We start from the raw sequence: 22,390 nt of genomic DNA, 5'->3' as shown, positions 1-22,390 counted from the left end.
TCCAAAGAGAATAAATTACTTCCAGAGCCACACCGCTTGCTAGTGCAGCAGTGGAACCTGGCGTACATCACCTGTAGGTGCAATATTCACTTACACATGTATTATTCAGCTACATACAGAGCTCCAACTATGTTTCAGACACCACAGCAGGAACAAAATGAAACAATGCTTTACTTTTGTATCTCAAATCGTGGTTGGGAGAAACACAATAAAGAGATAATAATAATAAACTGTATCATGTGAGAGATGGCGATAAAAGCTTAGTGAGGATGGTTCTGGGCGCAGTCACCAAAACAAAGAGGTGACGCCTCAGGGACTAAGGGAGCAGACCAGCAGATCTGAGGTGTGTTAGCTGCCTTTTGCTATCTAACCCCTTCAGAACTTCAGTGGTTGTAAGCTTGTGTTTTCTTACACATGAGTCTTCAAATTGGCTTTTCTAGAATTGGGTGGAGTCATCTGGTCTTGGCTTCAGGCTTCAGGTTGAGTTACATGTCACATATTTCTCATTTCCTTGGACCAGGCATTACTCAAGGGGAAATTCAATGGTTAAAAACCCAAAGTATAAGTGGAAAAGCCATGCAATATAAACCCATTTAAAGCGATATTTTCTTCTGGCAAACATATGTCATATTATAGTCGCACCTTTTACCATGTTCACTAACAGGCTATTAACCAAAGTAAGTCATACAGCCAAGTCCACCATCCGTAGAATGGGGAAGTATATCCCTTCTAGAGTGGGAGATCCTACAAAGTTATCTAGCAGTTACTGTGGATATAAAATCCTACCAGAAAGCTTGGAAATAACAACCCACTATTAAAGAGTTCACTTCCTAGTTTGCAAATACTCACTTTTTACTCAAGTACGAAATATACCAGTACTCACGAATCTCCAAGACATTCCAAGTCTAGTCCAATCGTAGCATCAGCCTTGAAGTCCACATCATGATCCACATCAGCTGTAGACATATCTCCTCTTGACCCAGAACTTGTGAAATAACAAAGCAAGTTCCACATATCTAATCTATAATGATGGAACAGGTAAGAAAATTGTAATGAACACATCACTCAAAAGAAAAAATAAAGAATGAAAATCATGTCATAGCCATTGAGCCCTCCCAAAAAACTGATTTTTGTTTTTGTGGTGCTGAGAATTGAACCCAGGACTTTCCCACTGCGATATACCCCTGTCCCCCTTCATTTTTTATTTTGAGACATGATCTCGCTCACTGCCCAGGTTGGCCTTAAACTTGCAATCTTCCTGCCTCAGTTTCCCAAGTAGCTGGGCTTACAAGCATGCACCACGACATACAGCTAAAATTTTATTGTGTAAATATTTGAGACATTATCTATCCTGAGAATTGGGAAATGTTTCTTGATTAGGACCCAATTACGTTCCTTTTAGAGCTTCTTGTGTTTGCTCTGTAGATTTATTTGCACTTACTGGGATGAAAAGGGCCAATACTTCTCCAACTTCTAAGAAGTAGGAGTCTCAAAATAACTTTTTTTTTTGGTCTGTGTATACATGTTCTTGGATGTGTTAATTAAATATTAATTTCAAATATGATTCTTTTAACTAGATAAAAACCAAGAAAAAATTTCTCAAAACAAAAAAAGAGAGGAATTCTACCATGGCAAGCCATCAAAATGCCAAAGCAGAGGTAAATGTTTATTAATCTGGTTATTGAGTTTTTGAAAAAAATAAATGCAACAGAACGGCGAATTGCCTGGCATAGGGATGTGTCTCTGGGAAGCTGAGGTAGAAAAATCACAAGGTCAAGCCAAGCCTGGGCAACTTAGTGCCTTGGCAAGACACTGTCTCAAAATTTAAAAAAATAAATAAAAATAAAAAGGGCGAGGGATGAGCTCAGGCTGAAGGCCCTGGGTTCAATTCAACACACCATGAAAACAACAACAATAAAGAATAGTAAGAAATTTTATGTTGCATTCTAATTTTTTCCAGGAGGAGCTAGTGATTAAAATTTTACTCATATTATTTACTGTTTATAAAAGCACAAAAGATGTTTGTCCACCACCCGATAAGAGGTGGACCTTATTAGGGTGCCATATTTAAATTTCACTTCTTACCTTTTCTAAAAACATATGAGGACGTTTGCAAGGTGCATCCATAACAGTGAGAAGAAAGAAATTAAAACTCAGAAAAAATAAATGGGAATACAAGGGAATAAAAACAGATGGTGCTGAGAGACCTTGTCTAACTACAATACTCAGCTGTTGTTTTGGTGTATCACCTTATTTACATGGTTAAACATTCTAATTATGAGAAGAATACTTACAAAGGTATTTTAGGTGTTCGACTTAGGTGTTCAGTCCAGGGCACTCAGAAATAGAACTAATCACACAGTGCTGAAACTCTCACCACGCCCAAGACAGAGAACGGTCTCATCACCACAAGGTCGCCTCACAGCACCCCTTCACAGCCACCCTTACTCTCTCTTTCCACACATGTTTTCCTCTGGCAACCGTCCATCTGTTCTACAGTTTAGAATCACACTACAGTTTAGACTGTTACAGAAAGATTTGTAAATTCTTTTTCTGATGACTGAATCCTCTAATTTTTCTCATTGTGTTGTCATCTGCAGAACCTAATAAACAAAGGAAGTTTTCTTTGGGGATTTTTTTTTTGTCATATGTTTATTTTGCAATAATATATTTATTTAGTTCTCAACACACCCACATAGTGTTTTTTCGCCATTTATACAAGCTATATTTAATGTAAAAATGATGAATTTCTTTATAGTAACTGTTTATGTATTTGATTCTTTTTAGCTTGGCACTTTAAAAGTTGTCATGAAATCATAACCTATATTTAATTTTAGATATTTCCAAATGGAAAATAACTCCTTTAGCAGAATGCTTTTAGAAAAATTCATACCACATGTCCATAAGCTAATACAAGTTCTTAATCACTGCCTGAAATTTCTAATTACCATGGACAAAAAGTATGAACATTCTCACCTTAATTGAGGTAAATGGTGGAGAACTACTTACATCCATGCTCTTGAGCTTACTGTCTCTGTGTGCTTGTAAGACATCAACACATGCCTCATTAGGAGTAAGTTATTTTTAAGGTATCTTAACTTTATTTCCTACCAATACACTCTTAACCATTGATTTTTAAGAATTTCAGCAAAAATAATAGTAGATTATTATGGTTAGAAATTGTAGAGTATGCTCCTAAGCTCCCTAGCCTAGTGATACGTTTTTGGAATAATGGCTCATAGCATTATTTCACTCAAACGATGCGGTCTAGGGCTGGGGATTTAGCTCAGTGGCAAAACGCCTGCCTGGCAAGCGCAAGGTTGTGAGTTTGGTTCCTGGTACCGGAGAAAAACCAAAAAACCAAAAAAAAAAAAAAAAAAAGGAAAGAAAAAAAAGATGCGGTCTAAAAATCATAGCAAGAGTTTGAGTCAGGTCTTATTACAAGTACATTTTATTTTTTTATTTTGAGACAGGCCCTCTCTAAATCCTTATGTGGGCCAGGCTGGGCTCCAACTTGCAGCCCTCCTGCCTCAGCTTCTCATACTGCCGGGATTACAGGTGTGCACCACCACACCCAGCTCCATAAGGAAATTTTCTTCAGCCTGATTTTTACCAATTACCAAATTCTGGTGATTATATAATATCACTACTTCTCTGTGTAATTTTTTTCTAGACTATTTCTGTTTCCCTGTTCAATAACCAAGTTTTGATTTTCATCCTTTTCTCCCATTTTCATAAAGATTGTGTTAGGTTTTTTTTGTTTTGTTTTTACTGCCAGTCATCTATATCTGAAAATAAGTAGACTTTAGCCTTAAACTTGATCTCATGAATTTTTGTTTGTGGGACATTTTGGACTCATTTTTGTTTTTGTTTTATATCAAGGATCTTACTATGTTGTCCAGCGTGGTCTTAAATCTTAGGCTCAAGCAGTCCTCCCACTTCTGCCTCCCAACTAGCTGGAATTACAGGTGTATACCACTGTGCTTGGCTTTAGCTCTATTTCATGGTCTGCTTCTACTGAGCTGATAGCGTTTCATGTTGGCAAAAAAAAAAAAAAAATACCTTCAATTCCTTTTCCCTTCCTCAGAGCCTCATGGAAAATTCTTTAAAATCTTCCCATATATACAGATTTGTAAAAGTCCGAAAACATTTTAAATGTGTTTAGGGGCACATAATAATCTGTGGACTGCTCAAGATTAACAGTCACAATGCCAGTGTGTGTTTCTTCTTAGGGCCATTGACCAGTCCTCAACTCAGAAGTGAGTGTGTGTGTGTTCATACTCTTCCTTATTCGCTTCTTTATAAGCATCAAGAAAACGCTTGTCATCTTTTGCATATAAGCACAACTTTGCAGTGTTTCTAGATTCTCATATAATTTTATATATTTCACTCTTTTCATTCTTGTGATATCTTTATTCCTTAAATTTAAATCAGTGAGCTTCTAAATATATTTTTGTCTCTTTCTTGATATATATATATGTTTTATGTGAAATGGAAAAAATTTAAACTCCCATTAGAAATTGTGAAAAAATATATGTACATATTTCTGTTAACTGATACATAGAAAAGTAAAAGATATTGAAGGTTCAGATTTATGAGGTTTTTTGGTCATAGTTACCTCATAAAAAGGTCTGGGATATAGTTCGGTGGTAAGGTATTTGTCTATCATGCGCAAAGCCCTGGGTTCAATCACCAGAAGCAGGAATAAGTAAGATGGTTATAGATAGATAGATAGATACATAGATAGATAGATAGATAGATAGATAGATAGATAGAGGTAGATAGATAGATAGATAGATAGAGATAGATAGATAGCAGATAGATAGACAGATGGTCTAAACTTATAGAAATACACCTGAACTCTCAGCACTAGGAAGGCTGAGGCAGGAGAATTACAGGGTGTTTGAGACCAGCCTGAGCTACATAATGAGTTCAAGCCCAACCTAGGCTGCATAGTGAGACCTTGTCTCAAAGAAGAAATCAAACAAAACCTATAAAAATAAAATGAGAAATGTTTGTTGAAATCTCATCATGCCATAAATTATATAAGAAATATACTCTATTTTTTCCATTATTATTTTTACTTATTTTTAAAATTAATTTTATTGATACATTTTAGATATATATAATACAATTCGTCATAAGGCATTTGTACCTGTACATGGTATATCTTGATTCTTCTTTTTTTTCCCAACCCCCTCCCCTCCCTTCAATCCCTCCTCTTGTCCTTACTTACAAAAGCTTTGTTTCCATTTTTTCTTTCTATTCTCTTTTTTTGTCTTCCTTCCTTCCCCTTCCTCCCTCCCTAGTTCCCCTATCCATATGAACATTTTCTTCTATTTGACAATTATACATTACTATTATATGTTTCCCATCATACCATAATTATATAGGTAATACATTCAATTTTTATGTCTATGTTGGTAATGTAGCATTTTTAACTTCTGATTTTCTGTTCTGTCAGGTTTATGATAGAGAACATTTACTTCAGACACACAAAGAATCAAATGCTGATGCAAAAGGTAATGTTCTGCTTCTCCCTTTCTGTAAACAATGAATTAATTTACTGGGGAACACTGTTCTTGTGCCTCAACTTTAAGATCGCCACTGGTCTCTGTGCTGAGGATGTTGAGAAGTATATTATACCATTTCTTCTCTACAAGAGCTCTTCGTTTAAGCAGGGAAGAAAAGCCAGTGAACAAGCACTGTGTTACAGGTACAATACCAGGAGTCAGTACAGGTTTACCAGGGAGCAGAGGAAAAGGAGTGGTCACTTACATCACAGGCCAAAGAGATCCACTTGATTGAGAGATGTCCCTATGCTTTTCCCCAAAGATGTCCCTATCTATGTAGGGATTTAATACTTTAAAACCATCTTGTTCCTCTCACTTCATAGAAGATAATCTCAGGAAGGAAATTATATCCACCTGCTTCTATTGCAAACTGCTAAGTCTGATATGATTCTTTAGCTGATTCTCTCACATCTCTGGCTTTTTTCCTGTCATTTTTTATTGAAGCACTTTAAAAAAATTTAAGTAATATTTAAATTTTATCTAAAATAATTATTTAATATTATGAATATCTGTATTCTTCATTACATATTCAAGCCACACCTACTTCCAACAAGGATTTGAGATAGCCTAATTTAAAGTAATATAACCACTGTTAATTCTGATTTTGTTTTGAAACCCTGTAACATTTTTGTTTTTGCTTTGTTTTGTTTTTGTCTATGTTGTTGTTATTTTGCTATTGTTCTGTTTTTATTCTCTTTAAAATAAAAAAAGTATACACCCATGTACATAAATCCACTCTGTCCTATAGTAACCAGAGGCCTAGGGCAATAACTGGAGAATTCCAGGAGCTCTTTGGTAGTTGAATGTCCCTGTGAATCCCTTCCCTTGGTGCTCTCTGTTCTGAAGGGGAATGAAATAGGTTATCTAAGCTTAGGACCAATCAACTTGTACTGCCAGCTTTCAGACAGCTCACCCCTATGATTACCACACCTTTATGCAGAGCTGAGCGGGATTGCACCTAAATTTTAAGGAGACAGATAAAAAATGAAGGCCAAGCTTTGATCTGCTGTTAGTTACCTACTAGACATCTGTGGGCACAAGTGAAGAATTACTGTTTTTTAAGAAAAAAAATGTTTGAAGTTCTTGACTGCCTCAGAAGGAAACAGAAGTCATGCTTTTGGGGCTGGGGATTTAGCTCAGCGGCAAAGTGCCTGCCTGGCAAGCGCAAGGTCGTGAGTTCGGTTCCCGGTACCGGAGAAAAAAAAAAGAAGTCATGCTTTTAATGAGTGCCAGGTTAAGAGCCCAGGAGTTTGTCTTTTGTCACAATGGTGGTCTCTGCTTGTGTCAGGTAGGAATGACCTGAAGGTTTTTAAGAAAAGGTGACTGCTAACATTCCAGGAGCCAATTAAATAGCACTTTCCTTAGCAAATACTTTATCTGCTGATATAAAAGAGCAACACGGGCATGGTGGCACACATGTGTAATCCCAGCACTTGGGAGGCTGAGGAAGGAGGATCGCCAAGAGTTCCAGGCCAGCCTGAACTACATAATGAGTTTGAGGCTATCCTAGACTATATGGTGAGACCTTGTCTCAAAAAAAAAAAAAAAAAAAAAAAAAGTAATTAGGACAAAAGATCAAGCCAAAATACAATCAAACTTAATCCAGCAATATAGAAATAAGATTGTAAATAATATTGTTACAGAAAACAGACCAAACATGGAAAGAAACAGCACCAAGGAAGTTTAGGGGGCAGTTTATACACCAGTGGGCCTAACTGGGATCTCTTTGGGAAAGAGTCATCCCCTACCCTGTGGGGTTTTGGGACTTTTATAGGGAGAGCAAGCAGGGAGGTATAGTGGCAGATTTGGCACAATGTGATTGGAGGGTTGGATGACATCATAGGTTTCTAAGGGAGTTTAAACTTCTCAAGTTACATAGCAAGGCCATCAGTTAAACAAGCATGGGTTACACAAAGTAAGAAATATCCCATTATCAGGCTTTTCTGGACATGTCCATCTGGTTTTGGCTGTCACTCTTGGCAGGCTTTATTTAAAATTTTAATTCTCCCTTCGATACAACCAAGTTGATTTTTCCCAGAAATGCAAAATTGGTTTAAAATTTTAAAATTTTAAAATTTAACAATATAACATGGCATATTAATAGAATAAAGAAAAAAAAAGATATATGATCATCTCAATAGATGGGGGAAAACATTTCACAAACTCCAACATCCTTTTTGGTACTATTTTTTAAAAGTGCCAGACATGGGGGTACATGCCTGTAATCCCAGCTGTTAGAGGCTAAGGCAGGAGGATCAAAAGTTTGAGGTCAGGCTGTGCTACATAGCAAGTACACAGCCTGGTTAGACTATATAGTAGCAGCCTGTCTCTAAGGAAAAAAAAGTAATAAGTGAATTATATTGTAAGTGAATTCCATCTTAATAAATAGTTTAAAATCAGTTGACATTAGCAATGAATATTCTGAAAATGAAATTAAGAAAATCTCATTTACAATAGCATTGAAAAGAGTATTTACTTAGAAAAAAATTAACAGAATTGATGGTACACCAAAAACTACAAAACACAGGTGAATTGTTAAACCTAAACTCTTAACAAGCAATCTCTGAAGTAAAACGGTTTATTGAATCATTACAGATCCTAAGCAGAGAAGAACTTGGTTCTGGGATAAGTTTTTGCAGTTTGCTAACTACCTTTGCAGAAAAACAATTTTCAGGACATGTCAGTGAAAGGTGTAGATAGCTTTATTAAGTAGAATTAAAGAAGTACACACTCTAATTTTCCAGTCTGTGCTTGAGGCTATTGTTGTTACTGATTGTACTACTTCAGCCAAGGTGACATAGTTGTTATGATGAATTAATCTTCCTTCTATGCCAATAACTAGACTGTCTGGGGTCATAAATAATACTTTAGTCCAGTACCAAACTGGGCAGTAGACCAAAGAGGCAGCAACCTTTCAATCATAATAAATTGAATAGGCAGGATCCTGGGTCAGACTCAAAAGCCAAAAGCCAACTACACCTAGAAGATATCTCTGAAAAGTAGTCCTTTCCTAAAGGGGTACTGATATTGGTAATAAAGCTGCCTATCATAAGCAATTTACAAATCTCAATACAGAAAACAATTAAATCAAAAAAATAGGAAATGAGAAAACACAGAAGCAAGATGTAGCCCATGACCAGCAACTCACCCGAGGCAAATCAAGGGGGCATTGAGGTAGAAAAAATCAAAAGCCACCCAGCTGAATGTTATGAAATGGTAGCAGCAGAAGTAACAAAACACATAAATAAGTCTGCTGACAAAACAAAACGGAAATAGTTAAAGAGATGATGACCATAATAAAGGAAATGACTAGTGAGCCTTGAGTAGATACAGATAAAAAAAAAATAGAGGCGCTTAGGAAAGACATGGAAAGCATGAAGGCCCAACACAGAAAAGACCTAGATTCCATAAAACAGACTCAAGACAAGCATGTCCACTATCACCGTTCCTGTTCAATATAGTTCTGGAAACATTAGCCAGAACATTAGACAAGTACTAGAACAATTAGACAAAAGAAATAAACAAAGGAATATGGGTAGGAAAGGAAGAGGTTAACCACCTGCCACCTTAATTATTTAAATACAAGGTGACCAAAAATTGCATATTTTTCTAAGATAATACAACACAAAATATAAAACAACAGTTTTATCAAATGTGTTCAATGCTAGAAGTGATGGTTCAAATGATACCTGCCCAAGTAGAGCTCAGAATAGTCAGGATGTAAAAAAAACATGCTTCCTGAGTGAAATGCATCAAAGATCTAAACATTAAAATAGAAACACTAAAGCTCCTGGAAGATAGAATAGGTAAAGCTCTAAAAGACAGGTATAGCCAAAGATTTTATGAACAAAACCACAATTGCACAGAAAATATTACAAAGAATCAACAACTGGGATCACATGAAATTAAAAAGCTTTTGTTAAGCAAAGAAAACCACCAACAGAATGAAGTCAACCCACACAATGGGAAAAAATCCTCTAAGTGTTACAGCAGAGTTTAGCAAGGAAAGCATTTTCAAGAGACCAAATGTAGGAAAAAAATAGAACTTTATTTAAAGCCAGCAACCAAGAGCCAGAGAAATGTCCACCCCAATCTGGACTTTGCATCCAGTTCAAATCTCTTTTAGGTTTTCATAGCCACCATCCAACCATATTACCTCATTTTGGGGAATTTTACAAATATGTCACATAATTGCCTCAAAGTTTACATTTCCCAGAAGTTGCTGGTCATATGCTGATCAGGTGGACTTTGGGCAGACATTGTAGTTTAATGTTTAGCCCATTCCTCAGTTTTCTCTAACTGTTTCTTATTTTGTGGCTCTGTTTTTCTTTAGTGGATTTTATGGTTGCTACAGGGGATAGGGTGGAAGAGTGAGTTCAACTACAATTTAAGTGAATTTAAGTGACTTAAAATGGGGTTACAAAAAGAAAATGGGGTCTCTCTTGTCCTATCAAAAGGACTAATATCTAGAATGTAAAGAACTAAAAAAAAAGACCCCCCAAGTTAAAAAACCCAAACCAAAAATGGGCATCTGAAATGAATAGACATTCCTCAGATAAAGAAGTAAAAACAGCAAATAAATAGATGAAAAAATTGGACAACATTACTGGCCATTTGGCAGATGCAAATGAAAATACTGGGATTCCATCTCACTCCAGAAAGAATGGCCTATATCGAGAAATCAACCAATAACAAATGCTAGCGAGGCTACAGGGAAAAAGAAATCCTTCTCTGTTGTTGGTGGGAGTGTAAACTGGTACATCCATTATGGAAATCAGTATGGAGTTTCCTCAAAAAACTAAAACTAGAGGTTCCATTTGACCCAGCTGTTACCCTCCTAGGTATTTTCCCAAAAGAGTTAAAATATTATACTGCAGTGATATGTGCACACCCAGGTTTCTAGCAGCACGGATTCTAATAGCTAAATCTTGGAAACAGCCCATGTGTCCATCAACAAGTGAATGTATAAAGAAAATGTGATATTTATATACATGGAGTACTGCTCTACCATAAAGAAGATGTCTTGGTTACTTTTCTCATTGCTGAGACAAAAACTCAGCACCCAAAGTTAAAGGAGGAAAGGTTTATTTTGGCTCATAGTTTATAGAGGTTTCAGTCCATAATTGGCTGGCTCTAAGGCAGGGAGGCATGGTAGAGGGTCATTGCAGAGGAGAAACAGTTCATAGCAGGCAAAGGTAGCAAACTACTAGCAACAACAGTAGCTTCCTTCTGACCCTTTTGTGCTCTGTCTAGGCTACCCAGTTTAAGGTGGGTGCCAAATCAATCGCTAATTTAGTAATGACACACCCTTAATTCCAGCACCCTTAATGTTACTACTGCAGCATTAATCAGTCCCAGCGTCACATACTCTAGATCCAGCCTCCTCTGAAAAGCCCCCCTGATGACTGCATGAGGCTTTGAGGGGACATCTGGACACAAATCATAAACGAAGGATAAAATTGAGTCAGTTGTAGGAAAATGGATGCACCTTGAGACCATACTTTTAAGTGAAATAAGTTAGACACACACATTTAAATATCACATTCTTTCTCTTTTGTGAGAAACCCAAGGTTAAAGTTAAAAATATAAAAAAGAAAACACAGCATAGGCTCTCCAGAGAGAGGTACCTTATGGTCTGGGGTTGGATATATTTATATGTTTTGTTGGGTTGAGATCTGTGGAATTTGTGAATCTAAAGGAGAAAGGCTCTGGCTCAACTTGGCCTTCTCTTGGTAGAAATATAATGGCCCATTCACAGGTGAAAGATTCAGTTCGCAGAAGAACAGCACAAGCTCAATCTGTTGTTGTTGTTGTTGCTGCTGCTGCTGTTGTTGTTGTTGTTTTACTTCAAGCCTTAAGAATTTAAGAGTAAGTAGCCTGAAAGGGAAAAAAGTGTAAATTTGAGTAATTTGGGGTCCTAATACTGTAGTTTACTTTTAAGTATGATTTTAAAATTACAGTTTTCCTGTTCTTCTTTCTTTTTTTTTTTTTTAAACGAGGAATCAAACTTAAGACCTGGTGCTTGCCAAGCAGGCGCTTGTGTTGCCAAGCTACATCCCCAGCCCCTTTATTTCCTCTAAAGTTTGGAGAAGAAAGACATTGGTTGGTTGGTTGGTTGTTTACATAAAGCCCACACTGGCTACTGATAAGAAAAGTGGAATAATATGAAACAGGAAAACCTTTGGGATAGGAGGGAAGTCCCTAAGAAATAATTGTTGCTTCTGGGTTGATGGGGAATAGCATTCCAAATATTTTGTATGTAAGCATGACACGGCCCTGATGGTTGATTGTGATAAAATTTAACTTACAGTTCCAACATGCATTTAGAAAGGTGAAATGGCCTTTTTGTTGGTTTTGCCCACAGCTGAATAACTTCCCTTATGTCTTCATCCGTCCTCTGGCCCTTATAATTAAATTTAGGACAGCTCAGAACTTTTCAGTCACCAAAACACAGAAAAGATTTAAATAAATGGCAAGGTACTTCCGTGTTTGTAGATCAGAAGCTTTAATATTGTTGATTGCAATACCAAGTCAAAGAATGAAGTTGCAGACAAAAAGGAGGCAGTAAAGAGAAGTATCTTTTGGAAGTATAAGAAGGAAGCTCCCAGTAATTGGGAGAGGTCCCAAAAGTGGGGATGTTATGTGAGCTCTTTGTCCAGAGTTTTTTATGGGTAAGTAGAGTGCCAAGTGCCCAAGCAGTCACCCTTTACAGGTGGTCTCGAAGGCCCCAAACAGCTAATTGAATCTCAGGTTTTCTAATACAGAATTTAAAAAGAAAATCAATTGAGATTCAGGCTTTCTAATGCAGAGTTCATTCTAACACAAAAGAAAAACCAGTTACTCAGTTACTCAGTTACTTGTTGTCTTTGAAGCCCTGGAAACAGCCCCTAGCCCAGAGGTAGGGAAAGGTTGTTAAATAATTTGGTGCGTTCCGTGGACTATAGAGTGAGACCCTGACTCAAAAACAAAAACAAAAAAAGAAAGAAAGAATGAAAAGAAAGAAAAGAAAAGAGAATAAGCACAACACTAATGTCAGCTTCACCTAGACATCAGAAAGAGATAAATTATTTTAATGACAAATAGAAAGACGTGTAACTAGGTAGATAAATAAGCAAAACAGAGCCTATGGTACAATACACAGAAAGTGATTTGGAATTGGTTGTCAAGGGAAAAATATAGTGCCTCTATAGCCCTCTCTGGTCACAAACACCTCTGCTGCTGAACCCTTGAACTGGGCTGCAGGCACACACCAGTGCAAGCTGATCTTTGGACCACATCAAACTGCAGTTCCCTAAAACTGTTCACCTCTGCTGACCTTCTGTGCAACAGATCTCTTTCCCCAAGCTACGCAGAGACTGAGCCCACACCCAGCCCATGGTTTGCAAAATGGCTTGATTTTTGTCAACGTCAGTCATAAGTCCTGCTAATTTCAGCCCTTTGAGATTCAAAGCCATAAATACAGCCACCATTCTGTAAAACCTAGGAGCACTGGCTCTGTGCCACTAGACTGCATGCTTCCCAGTGGCCTGCTCATTCTGGCCTGAGTAAAGCCTTTGTTCTCATGTGCAACATGCCTCAACCTGCCTTTTAGGTAAACATAGTCCCCATATAAGAAAGAAGATGAAAGTACACAAGGAGACTAAATAAAATAAGGAAATTGCAAAGTATTTTCAGCTCCCCCTAAAACACCAATTTTGCTCAATCAAAATAACAGCTGGTTGTTTGCTTGACCCTGCCGCATGAACAAAATGCTCAGCACATCGTCCCCTGCCTACTCGATGAAGCAGAGCAAAACTGCATTTCCCAGTTCAGAAGCTGCCACTGACATGTCCGCAGGGATCAACAAAAAAGGGGATTTTGATAGCAGATGGGTTCGCCTCTTACACTGTAGAGCTCATTTTGTCAGATCATGCCAAAAATAAATGCTTTTAACATTGTACCAAGTGGTGCACTAAATAGTGCAGACAGCAACAACAAAACATTCCCCTTGCTCTTACGTACATTGATTTGAAAAATGGAGTTTCAAAGTCAAATGTGGCGACACACCTGGAGTCCCACCACTCAGGAGGCCGAGGCAGGAGGGCTGTGTGCTCAGGGTCTATGTGGAACACATAGTGAGACGCTGTGAAAAACAAGAAAAAGGAGGAAGAGGAAGCGGAGGAGGAGAGAGAAGAGAGCAAGAAGGAGCAGAAAGAACAACAAAAGAAAACAGGTTTCAACTAACCTTGAATTTCATGAAGATTTTAATGAAACCAAAAGAAATCATTTTTAAAAATTGCCAATATTTTGTACAAAGACAAACTTGACTCTGCTCATCAGTCTGCATACTTGGCAGGGAAAACATAAATTCTGGCAAGTTTTAATCAGTCTATGAGCTTCTGGCCAGGGAAAATGAAAAGATCATACCTGCTCAATATCTTGAACATGCTACTTCACGGAGAGGCATGAGCTGCTGATCTGCAGTGTAGAGTCTTCTGTGCTGAGACTGTGTGGCACTTTTTGGTTTCCTCAAAACATACAAAAGCACTTAACAAACTTTTTCACTCCATCAAATTGGAAGAAAATAAACTCCAGAGATGTTACTGGAAAAGGAAATGGCAAAAATATCCCTATTATGTGGGACAGAAAGAAACACATCTTTGTTCATTGTTATTCAGTACAGATAATATCTACTTAATTAGCCTCATTGTATTTATATTCAACTCCTAAAAGGTTATATTCATATATATATGTTATATATCTGCAGAATATATAATACTGTGACCTATAAAATTGATGTATCTTATAAAGTGTTAAAATTTGTATGAGAGAAAAAGACATAAAAATGTATTTTCACATGTAAACTATTAGCTCTGTTTGTTCTATTAATTTTGACTAACTCCAATTGTTAATTGTCCTAGTGTTTTTTTGCTTGAATAATACCATATATACAAGTATAATGGTAAACAAAATAATACAAAATAATATGTAATTTAAAATGCCTAGTATTGGGGCTGGGGATTTAGCTCAGTGGCAAAGTGCCTGCCTGGCAAGCGCAAGGTCGTGAGTTCAGTTCCCGGTACCGGAGAAAAACAAAAAAAAAAAAAAAAAAAAAAAAAAAAAAAATAAAATAAAATGCCTAGTATTATATTAAAATAATAATGTGTGTATAATTAATACATCTTATACTTTAGAGGGGTCTGGTATGTTTGTGTCCTAAATTGACCTTCAGAAAAAGTTGGTCATCTTCATAGATTCTAACATATATAAATTAGAGATAGATAGATAGAGAGAGAGAGAGAGAGATTTAGTTCTGATCTGACAGCAGGAGGTTTTTCTATTGTTTTCTCTTAAAAGTTTAATTAAAAGGCTTCCAGGAGAAATATTAATCATGTATTTCATGTGTTTAAATGTGACAATAGTAGCTTAACTGAAGATATGCTCATTTAAGCTGGCCGTTAATATATGTGTGAAGTAGTTGTCAAAAAGAAAAATTAACTTTTATTGACCTTAAAACCTAACTTCAGATATTTTATGTTATATTCTCTTTTGTAGTGAAAATACCTGGACAAGCCCCTTCTTATCTTCTAAAAAAATATCTGAGGTAGGGGAACTACACTTGATTTCTTCACTGACTGTCTTGTTCTTTCTCTTCTGTCTTACAAGATTTTGATTTTGAATTAAAGCCACAGGTTACCCGAACTTTTTATAACTACTGCTAATTGAGTGCTGTGTAGGACCCTATGCAGTCATAGAGAGTGTTTCCCCAAAAACAACGCCTCACCTGCCTTGCAGAGCAGTCACCAAGCCAGAGGACAGTGCTGGCAGGTGAGGCAAGTGTAGGCTGATGAGGCTGGCATATTTGATCTCTGGTTTTCAAGGCAGATTATTTTCTGGCTAGGTCTTATTTTCAGGGAAAAGGAGCAGTATGAAGGATATAAAGAGATGCCGCATTATATAAGGTACCCACAGTTGCATTCTGAAGGTTTCTGAGGAGACTCAGTTATCCCCAAACTAACCCCAGCGGATTCCTTAGTTGGACATTTATTTGGATGCATTCATCCTTGCTTGGTCTGAGTTTCTTTTTAAAAAGGATTCCTGACACATTAGTCAGCACTGTGGAGTGGCAGGCTGCCCATCAAATGCTGTGTTGTCTATAGTAGCAGTAGGAGCACTGGTCACATGGGGGTGAAACCAGCACCTGGCAACCGGCAGAGTCACAGAAAGGGAAGTCAGAGACTACATAGATACACTTCGTATTTTTATAGTTTGTAGATTTTCCTGTCCTTAGGAATAATTTGAACAACTATCTAAACAGTGAAATAACCACAGATAAGCACCAGAGAATTGTTTGCATTTGCGCAACAAAGAAACCATGGTGTGCTTTCTCCTTTCCTCAGCCTCTTTCCTGAGAACTTAGTTTCTGCTGAGCAACATGGGTTCTGATGAAAGATGTAGACTGTTGCCCAGAAGCCTAGGAAGTTAGGTGAAAGACCAAAATGTAAGGCCTCTGGGCATACCCATTCTTGGTTCTAGAACTAATCATTTTCAAATAAGATTTGATTTTTTCTGCCTAGCAAGTGCAAGGTTGTAAGTTTGATTCCCAGTACAAAAAAAAAATTTGATTTTCTTAAAATATTGTATCCAATGAAAAAAATTAAATTACATATCAAGATAAGAAAGGTAAGCCGGGTGTTATGGTGCACACCTGTAATCCCAGCACTTGAGAGGCTGAGGCAGGAGGATTGCTACAAGTTCAAGGCCAACCTGGGCTACACGGTGAGTTCAAGGCAAGCTTGAACGGCATAATAAGAGCCTGTCTGAAAAAAAAAAGGAAAGGAGAGAGAGAGACAGAGACATAAAAAGATAACACAAAATACTGGAGTTAGAAGATGTGACTTCTAGACTTACTACTGTCTCTTATTAGCTATGAGATCTTCAGTACATAGCTTAACCACTCTAATTTGCCTTCTGTAGGATGGGAATAACACTGCCCATCTTGCCCAAGATCAAATTAGAGACTGGTGAGAGCCCCAAGTAAGATGACATACTATATATTGCATGCTCTGACTTGTGACATAGAAATAGAACACAGCATTACATTGGTCTTGCATGGGTAGTTTACTATTGACATTGAGATCGGAGTACCTAATTTCTTTCAGCTCCCAAAGTATGACTCAGAATCTTGGCAAAGACCAACACAGATATTTTTTAGATACCTGTGAGAGGCCAATCCAGGAAACAGGTCGGCCCAAGGAAGACAATTGGTATGGAAACTGTATCCAAGTGACATCCTTGAAGTGTCCTGTGACCAAACAAACCTCACGTTGGATTGAGAAGACAAGGATCTCAACAGGTTTTTAAAAAATTATTGTTTTGTATTTTAATAAATTCAAAGATGGTTTATACTATAGCATCATTAATGAATCTTACAAAGCCTGGATTATGGGAACTGTTTTTTGTAAATAGAAGGGATCGATACTCATTTTAGTCATGCCTGAAAAATACTTACATCCTTTAATTTTTATATGAGTTAAATTTAGAGGAAAATAATTTCAGTCCATTAAAGCCTTGAAAAAATTTTTCATTGCCTTATTTGCAGAAAAGCCCTGTTATTGATGACCCTTACCCTCACCACTAACCAAGAAAAAATTTTTAAATGATACCACAATATTCTGGTAGCTTCTGCTTCTTTGCCATAGAATTTTCAATTAAAAACAACTTTTTACTTCATGACTTTTTGGACAAGTGTCCCTAAACTAATTGAAGGCCATAGCTGTTCGTGCTTTCCAACTTGCAATATGTCTGTACTGAAGTGTCTCTACAGAAAGCCAGAGCAGATTGGCCCAATCTTAACTCCACCATCATCATTGAAGTTAGCTGAAGTTATAGAAAGTAAGGTTAACATCAACTGACCTTCATTTATTCACCTGAATGGACCTAAGAATCATTACGCTGAATGAAAAGCCAGACACAGGATAGTAAAAGTTATATACTCCCATTTCTATGAAAGCAAGTAAATATACTGAGAAAAAGCAGATAAAGGTTTTCTGGAGCAAGGGATGAAGAGAAAAATGGACATAAAGGTGCACAAAGAATCTCTCTGGGATAATCTTTTCAAAAAAATCCTAACAGCTTCATAGGTATTTGCAGTTGTTACAACTCCATAGTTTGGGGCCAAAGCAATGATCTTAAGTGATCTTAACTATCTGCTGAGATGAACTCAGGATGAGACCCAAATCACCCTGGACATGTTACATTTAAAATGTCTCTTAGTTCCTGAATTTGAACTACTGAATAGATGTAGGTGTAAGCCTGAAGTTCAGGAAAGAAAGCTGGGCTTGGGATACATGCGGGGATTTTCAGTGTATAGATAGCATTTTAAACCATGAGGCTAGATGAAATTCATAAGGGAATGGGTAAAGATACAGAAAAGGGGCCAAGTCCTTGGGAACCCTGCAGTGATGGGTCAGGAGAAGAATACAAACCAACAAAGAAGACTTCAGGGTGGGAAGTGGAGCAGGAGGAAAACTCTGTGGTAGAGCGCTCCGGGAGTCCATTGTTCCGGAAACCAGGTGAGAAAGTATATCAGACAGCGGGAACAATCACCTGAGTCAGTGTTTCTGGTTGGTCAGTGGAGGTGAACCAACTATTGAATTTTAAAATCTCAAGGGTCGGGCCAGGGATATAGCTCAGTGGCACAAGCACCTGCCTGGCAAGTAAAAGGTCCTGAATTCAGTTTCTGGTACCAGAACATCAAGGGTCTTGAGGATCTTGATCCAGAGAAACTTCGGTAGAATGACTAAGGTACTGATGTAATTGAAGTATATTACAGGAGAGGAGGAAACGAACAGGAGACAAGTCGGATGTGTGGAATTTTGCTAAAAAGAAAAAAAAAGAGAGAGAGAGAGGTTGTTTGTTTTGGAAAGTGTTTTTGTTCTCCACTGCCACCACCAAGAATGTTTAGTTTTAAAATAGTTTTTCAACCTTACCTATCTTTCCTGAGTTGAGATTTCATCTTTTCTTGGCCAGTTTACTTTGTAGACAAATGAATGTCCTGCTGGATTGTGGTGACATACTGATAAAAAAATTTCACAATTTCCTTTTTAACTAATGCAAATCAGTTTCAGAGAGAGCAAATTATTTTCCTTTGCTGTCACCCCTCTTCACACACACACTTTTTATAAGCTATGCGTCTAAGATGTACCGTTTTCTCTAAAATATCGTATCTTCATCATCAGTCAGTTTCTTACAGAAGGAAATGTGCCCTTTTCCATTATTGAACTTCTCAAGTAAGAAATGATATGGATTCTTCCAGAGGTTAATGAAGGGCCCAGGTAGACTGTAGTTCTGGCAGCGTTTGTATTTACTGACGGGCTAGAGTATGAAAGCGGAGTTTTGGCTACCAGATGGGGAAGGAGAAGTAAATTCTGGCAGGTTGCCTTCCACCTAAGTCACTTCTCCTTTGAACTTTGGAAACACAAACGCAGTCCTCGTGTTCCATCCACCCTTCTACTTACCCCTTCCCCGGCACCTGGAAGGAAGTCCCGATATTCCAGGAATCATTTCTCTTTTTGGCGACATGCCTTAGCAACTCAGTTTTTTTGCTTTTATTAGCTACATATAAACGTTTCTTCTAGTGCCATCAACAGATTCTAAATATTGATCAAGCCTAGCAGCACAAAGAGAACAAATTATTGAAGCCAAGTGATGGGTTTAAGAGAAAGATTCTTCTGTTGTTCTCACTTCCTTGAGAGACATTGAAATTTTAAAAGGGAAGTCCACAGGTAAACACCCATAACAAACAACGATCTGTTCTTGCCCCAAGCCCTCGCCCTTATGAGTTAGGGTGTGTTTGCAGATTGTTTCTGGGGTCCCTTCGTTTTCTTACGAAGCAGGCTGCTCTTTCACGGGAAAGACTTTCTTAATCACCCACAGTTTTATCTGATCCATCTGCGCTGTATTTAACAGACATGCCTTTAAGCTTCTAACATATGGAAACCCATAAACCCTGCTCTTATCTTATGCAGACAGTTTCCTTTTTTCATGTTCTGTCTCAAGGGGGGACTGGGGGTGGCCTAACCTGTAGTAGCATCATATCTCAGAAGTGAAATACAACCTCATATCTCATCAGAAATTGGAATCTGAACCTGTGCAAATAAACAGAGCAAGGCAGATAAGAAAATACACTGATGCAACTCCAAATTCAAAGAGTATAATTTACATTCCAGCTCTCACAACCTCATACAAATCGCTAGCACATTTTCTGCATTCCTTGTGGTTGAATTTCCTTCACTCCAATCATGTTCTTATCAATGTTTTTTTTGTTTTGTTTTTTTTTTTGTTTTTTGGCCTTCCTGTTCTTTTACTGAGCCCAGACTGAACGACTCTAATTCTGGATGAATGGGACTAGTTTCCTCTGCTCCCACCCTAGAGAATAAAGCCCTCTCAGCTCTCAGGAGATAAACTTCACTTTTACTTCATGCAGATGCACACACGCACGCACACAAACCAGAGACCATCGGTCAGAAACGTCCTTAACTTCTTGCCTTCTTTTTGCTGTGAATAAACATAAACCAATCATTCTTCCTTCTTGCTTCAGCTAAATAAATATCCCTTTGTTTAGGGCCAGTTCTCCAGTAGCGCTCTGGATTCGTGTCCATCAGTTTCTTTTGTGATGTGATTCCAATTCCAGCTCTCTTCTCACCTTCGCCAAAGGAGTCAGTAATCACTCCTGTCGGCAACCTCTGTCTGTCTCTGTCTCTCTGTGTCTGTGTCTCTCTGCGTCTGTCTCTCTTTGTCTCTGTCTCTCTCATTTGTTGAGCTGTCCAACAGACATATCCATATCTGCTTGTTTCACTCCTGTTTCTCTGCTATTAGTGAAACACATGATGAACCGTGATGAGAGGTGTGAGGAGGGGCCCACGTAGGACATCACCTCTACTTAAATTTCAAGCATCAGTCCTTTGTCTCTGTTCTTGCCGCCTACTTTATTTTTGAGCTCTCTCATCTCTACCTGTAGCTTCAGCCAACACCCGATCCTCATACTGTTAAATCTCCAATCCAGGCCTCTCCTAAATTCCACACTTACCTGCCTGCTGGACCTCTCCACTGGTTTTTCCCACAGCCCCTCTATTCAACTTGCCCATGTCTATTCCCCGGCATTCCACGTCTCAGTCAGTGCACGGCCATCCTCCAGTTATTTAAGGAGTAACCCAACCCTTATCCTTATTGTCTCCCTCCCTGCTTTTGGGATCCGGCAACATGAAGCTGTCCGCTCTGAATTCACTGATGGCCATTGCCTCCCTCACCAGTGCCCTGCCATTCTTGTGGCATCTGTACCCCACCACTTCATTTCCTGGAGCGTTTCAAAGGAAATTCCACAAATCATTGCTTTGCTTATAAATAGCTCAGTATTTATCTCTAACTAGATAAACAGTTTTTTAAAACAAAATACAGTGTTTTTTTGATTACAGTCTAAGTATAGTCTAATTTTACTTGCGCTATCTACATAGCAATTCAGGCATTTACTATAAATCATTTTGCAACTTTTTCTGAAATGTCTGACCATTTACTTCCTTTAGGCTTTACCTTTCCTTTAGGTTTGGGATTTGTTTTACCCTTTCTTCCAGGGTCTGTTGATTTTTGTAAAGTGTAGTAAATTATGCTTAGCATAAAATTTATCATGTTCACTGTTTAAGTGGGTAGTTCAATAGTGTTAAGTACATTCAAACTGTTATGCAATCTCCAGAATATTTTCATCCTGTAAAACTGAAATGCATTAAACAGCTCCTCATTCCCCGTGCCCCCGGCCCATCAGTTTGTTTCTACGGATTTTATATAAGTGGTGTGGAATATTTGGAAGGCAGGTATAGTATCTGCCTTTCTGCTACTAGCTTATTTCACTTAGCATAATGGCCTCAAGGGTTGTCGGTGTTGCAGCGTGTGTCAGTATTCCCTTCCTTCCTAAGGCTGAGCAACATTCCCTAGTATGGATATACCACATTTTGAGTACTCATTTTCTGTCAATGGACATGTGGGCTGGTTCTAACTTTTGTGAGTCATGTTACTGTGAACATGGAGTACAAATGTCTCTTTGAGACCCTGATTTTAGTTCTTGGGGACATATGCCCTGAAGTGGAATTGCTGGAATCCACTTGAAAACTTATGCTCGGGGCTGGGGATTTAGCTCAGCAGCAAAAGCGCCTGCCTGGCAAGCACAAGGTCGTGAGTTCAGTTCCCGGTACCGGAGAAACCCCGCCCCCCCCCCAAAAAAAAGAAAACTTATGCTCATTTTACTTTCATTTTTGGGGAACTAGTATGCTGTTCTCCACAATGGCTACACCATTTTACCTTCTCATCAGCAGTGCACAAGGATTCCAAATTCTCTAAGTCCTTAGCAAGCTTTGTTATTTTCTCATGTTTCAGGCTTGAGAGCTTGTTTTGTTTTGTTTTGTTTCATTGCAGCCACCTTCACAGGTACAGGGTGGAATTAACACTTTTTAAACAAATGTTAGGCTGTAGTATCACCAGTAACTTCATATTATCTAATGAAAGGGATTTCTGACGTGTTCCTCTCACAGTCTTCCCCTAGCTGCTTCCATTTCCTCAGATCAGAAGCTTTGAAAATGCCACCAATTCCTCTCTTATTCTCTTACCTCGCATCCGATTTTTTAGAAAATCTCAAAATATATCCAAGACTCTTCCCCACCAACTTCTCACTCTCCCAGCCATTCTTCCACCTGCTCAAGCCACCATTCTTTCTCCTGAATTGCTTCAGTCGCCTTCTAAGAGTTTTCCCTGCTCATCCACTTTTGCCCTCTTCAGTCTGTTCTCAA

The 22,390-nt window shown here is 38.1% G+C and overlaps 1 protein-coding gene and 2 long non-coding RNA genes across 18 annotated transcripts in view; 1 reads left to right on the top strand and 2 right to left on the bottom strand.

The window, feature by feature from the left end:
• Nucleotides 1-22,390, top strand: part of Agbl3 (ATP/GTP binding protein-like 3) — a 72,174-nt gene that overhangs the window by 38,322 nt on the left and 11,462 nt on the right. For 8 of the 10 annotated variants that reach the window (XM_013504933.1, XM_013504934.1, XM_005405496.1 and 5 more), the window contains 4 exons: nucleotides 1,578-1,658; nucleotides 5,465-5,522; nucleotides 15,108-15,156; nucleotides 16,715-16,908. In XM_013504933.1, coding sequence (XP_013360387.1) covers nucleotides 1,578-1,658; nucleotides 5,465-5,522; nucleotides 15,108-15,156; nucleotides 16,715-16,908 — 382 coding nt within the window. The remainder of the gene's footprint in view (nucleotides 1-1,577; nucleotides 1,659-5,464; nucleotides 5,523-15,107; nucleotides 15,157-16,714; nucleotides 16,909-22,390) is intronic. The other 2 variants (XM_013504936.1, XM_013504935.1) reach the window with 1 other exon arrangement.
• LOC106146741 lies at nucleotides 889-18,256 on the bottom strand. 3 transcript variants are annotated; one of them, XR_001231302.1, is made up of 6 exons: nucleotides 18,162-18,256; nucleotides 16,772-16,857; nucleotides 13,980-14,155; nucleotides 13,575-13,695; nucleotides 11,201-11,450; nucleotides 889-1,021 (listed from the first exon to the last, which is right to left on the bottom strand). It is a non-coding gene; the product is annotated as an uncharacterized LOC106146741 (long non-coding RNA). The 3 variants fall into 3 exon arrangements; XR_001231301.1 differs by lacking the exon at nucleotides 889-1,021 and having other exon boundaries at nucleotides 11,109-11,450; XR_001231303.1 differs by lacking the exons at nucleotides 889-1,021; nucleotides 16,772-16,857 and having other exon boundaries at nucleotides 11,109-11,450.
• LOC106146742 overlaps nucleotides 18,266-22,390 on the bottom strand; it is a 32,344-nt gene continuing 28,219 nt past the window's right edge. For 4 of the 5 annotated variants that reach the window (XR_001231307.1, XR_001231308.1, XR_001231305.1 and 1 more), the window contains 2 exons: nucleotides 18,545-18,630; nucleotides 18,266-18,433 (listed from right to left, as the gene is read on the bottom strand). This is a non-coding gene — a long non-coding RNA (uncharacterized LOC106146742). Of the gene's footprint in view, nucleotides 18,434-18,544; nucleotides 18,631-19,072; nucleotides 21,705-22,390 lie in introns of those variants that run through there. The other variant, XR_001231304.1, reaches the window with a different exon arrangement.

This window comes from Chinchilla lanigera, unplaced genomic scaffold (assembly GCF_000276665.1).
Source record: "Chinchilla lanigera isolate Chin_1 unplaced genomic scaffold, ChiLan1.0 scaffold00093, whole genome shotgun sequence".
Classification (NCBI taxonomy): domain Eukaryota; kingdom Metazoa; phylum Chordata; class Mammalia; order Rodentia; family Chinchillidae; genus Chinchilla; species Chinchilla lanigera.
This window is presented reverse-complemented; position numbering and strand designations above follow the sequence as displayed.